This window comes from Primulina huaijiensis, unplaced genomic scaffold (genome assembly GCF_012295235.1).
Source record: "Primulina huaijiensis isolate GDHJ02 unplaced genomic scaffold, ASM1229523v2 scaffold207410, whole genome shotgun sequence".
NCBI lineage: Eukaryota > Viridiplantae > Streptophyta > Magnoliopsida > Lamiales > Gesneriaceae > Primulina > Primulina huaijiensis.
In genome coordinates, this window is record NW_027354854.1 from 1 (window position 1) to 2,806 (window position 2,806).

The window sequence follows — 2,806 nt, forward strand, 5'->3', positions numbered from 1 at the left end:
ACAACGGCGGAGTCGCATGCTAGGGTTTTGTTTATTCAGTGGAGCACGATAATGGGCTGCGCTTATCAACGATAAATGTTTTTGTTCCATGGGCTTTGGGTTGGTTCCTGCCTTAATTTTTTTATTTTGAATTATTGTTTTTATTTTCAAACGATCACTATTCTTCCCATATTCATCATATATCATGTCTTTGATTAATTAATTGGTTGTCTATTTCGCATAGTTAACGTGAAACTCAACATTGCCCATGGTGAATTCCTGTCTATTTATTTAATACGTGGAGTAAATTTAAAAGAGAAGCTAATTCGTGTAAAGCTTCAACAAAGTGTAACGCAAGTGGAGAGTTGGTCTCATATTAAATATATTCACATGATGACCAAAATTAAATTGAATTGCTGTAGATAGTAACTGCAACAACCTACTCTTCAATTTTTTTTAAAAAAATTAACTAATTTGAATTTGAATTTAACAGCTACGAAGATATCAGCTGGTTCAGCCATTGAGATTGAATTCACAAGAAATAAGAATTGTAAATAATACGTAATGTTGGTAACGGAACGAATGAAAAGGTGATACTTTAATACAACTTTCTACCTCATATTTGGCATCGGAATCAACCGACTGTCCAAACATGACAATAACATAACGAAGCTAACAAAACGAAAACCCAGGCACAAATGTTGCTACCACGCATATCATTGGTCATAGTGAAAAGAGCACCGTCAGTGGACACCAGAAACCAAAGGCTCCTCCATGTTTCCAGTATTAAGCATCTTAGCAATCTTTTCTGTGGGTACCAATGGAAGATACGTAGCAACCCTGAACCCTTTCTCGGCTGAAACTTGAACAACTTGATTATACTTCTCCGAACAATAACTGGCTGTCGGAGCAACTGCTTGGGCCACTCGAGGGAAGAGTGGCAGCTTATTCAAGGATTGCCATGCGGACACCGCACACTGCTCAGCTACGGGTTCGTATTTTGTGTACATGTACTTGGCGGTAGGCTCACATTTTGTGTACACAGTTTTTGCCAGCCCCGAGGCAGTCTCCACCATGCCCGTATTCTTGACATCTGCCAGTACTGAACGAGCAGCCTGTGGAGCTTTTTGAGCAGTATCGATTGCTTGGGTTGATACACGCTTCAGAGTTGTGGGTACATGACCCTGCACCTTGTTCACAGATTCGTCGACCTGGAATAAGAACAAAAATTTTCAACTTCTTCATTTGCAAAAAATCAATATTAACCTAGCACATGATGCTAAAGGGTTAATCCATTGTGTGGAAAAATTAAAATTTAAGCACTGTTTTGTTATAAACATCAAGGCATGATATCTCCCACAGCTTCCACCCTCACACACATTAGTGCATGAGTACCCCCTGTCTTCGACTTCGAAAATCAATTATGAGATCAATATTCAAGTGCACTACAGAATTACACATTTCATGCCCAGTAAAACAGACCCTACCCCTAGGGTGAAAGGGAACAAAACAAGCAATGGAGATACGACAGCAGTAATGACCTGACTCCCACGTTGAATTCAATATGATTACCAAGGCTTGATCTAGCTTCAGAGATTACTGTACTCGTCTAAGGATGTATAATAATCACATGTCCTTGCATCTGTCAAAGCTAGTCTCAAGAAGGAGCGCTAGTGTATTTATTACTTCGACAAAAATTAAAAGTCATTCCACGCAGAATCATGAATCCTTGTATTATATTTAATTAATAAGCATTTTATAATTTCATACCATTTTCCACAAATTACAAGTTCCCGCAGGGCAATAAATCGCAATCCAACTAAAAATAAAAGAAAAGATTAAAATTGACATGTTCACATACTGAGGAATAATTTAAATAATTCAAATCCACAAGCATTTGTTAACGATCCCAAAACTGTCAGCCAACCTAAACGTAAAATAATACAGAAACAAACTCGAAAAAGAACTAGAACAAGATAACGCAAAAAAAACCATATCAAATTGTTGCGTTGGAAATAAACCAATATCAAATGAACAAAAATAAAAAAAGATTCAAACGAAACCTATTAGTTAATTACTTAACATAAAAAAGGAAGAGAATTAGACCTTGCGATCGACAAACATGAGGACCTCGATAGGCAGATCATGATATTTGTCGTAAACAGGGGAGACGACGGTTTTGACGGTATCCTCTACGGAGTGGATTCCAGGCTTCAAAGGGCCCGACTTTTCCTTGGCGAAATTGTAGAGCCTCGAAGCGCAAATCAGGGCATGTAGGGTCGCCACTTGCACGAATTCAAGGTATTTCAGCCTCTTCTCCTCGCTCTCCTCCTCCATCTTCACATAACACAGAGGAAAGACAAATTCATAAATAAATACAGCAAAGCAAAACAATATCACGACAATAGAATCAATCGACAAATTTGTGTAAAATCCTTACGATATTATGTTTGGGGTTGGAATCAGCTTGCGTCATTGCCACAGAATTGAAATTGAGATCTCTTCTCTTGGGTTGTTTTTCTCTCGCTGTTTTGAAGGAATGAATCGTTGTGGGGAGAGAAACAAGGTATGGTTGCGGTATTTATACAGAAAAAAATGGGAACGCGTGGTCTGACGCGTATACTACGGTTTGGGCCGTTGATTGCTTCGAGGTTAAGAAACGTTTGCCTATTCCCATGTACGTACACTTGTGGCTCTCACAGAATTATTTTATTCTTATTTCCCTCAATTTTTTAATATCTTTATCTTTATCTATTACCCCATTTTTCTATTAATAAATATATCGAAAATTATATTTTATATCTTTTCTTTTCTTTTTTTTTTTTTT

The 2,806-nt window shown here is 37.6% G+C and overlaps 1 protein-coding gene across 1 annotated transcript; it reads right to left on the reverse strand.

Annotated features, from left to right (window-relative positions):
• Positions 1-491: 491 nt before the first annotated feature.
• LOC140966622 (stress-related protein-like) lies at positions 492-2,579 on the reverse strand. Its single transcript, XM_073426880.1, has 3 exons — positions 2,420-2,579; positions 2,086-2,316; positions 492-1,190 (listed from the first exon to the last, which is right to left on the reverse strand). The coding sequence occupies exons 1-3, from the start codon at positions 2,453-2,455 to the stop codon at positions 723-725; spliced, it is 735 nt and encodes a 244-aa protein (XP_073282981.1). The 5' UTR covers positions 2,456-2,579; the 3' UTR covers positions 492-722.
• Between the last annotated feature and the right edge of the window lie 227 nt (positions 2,580-2,806).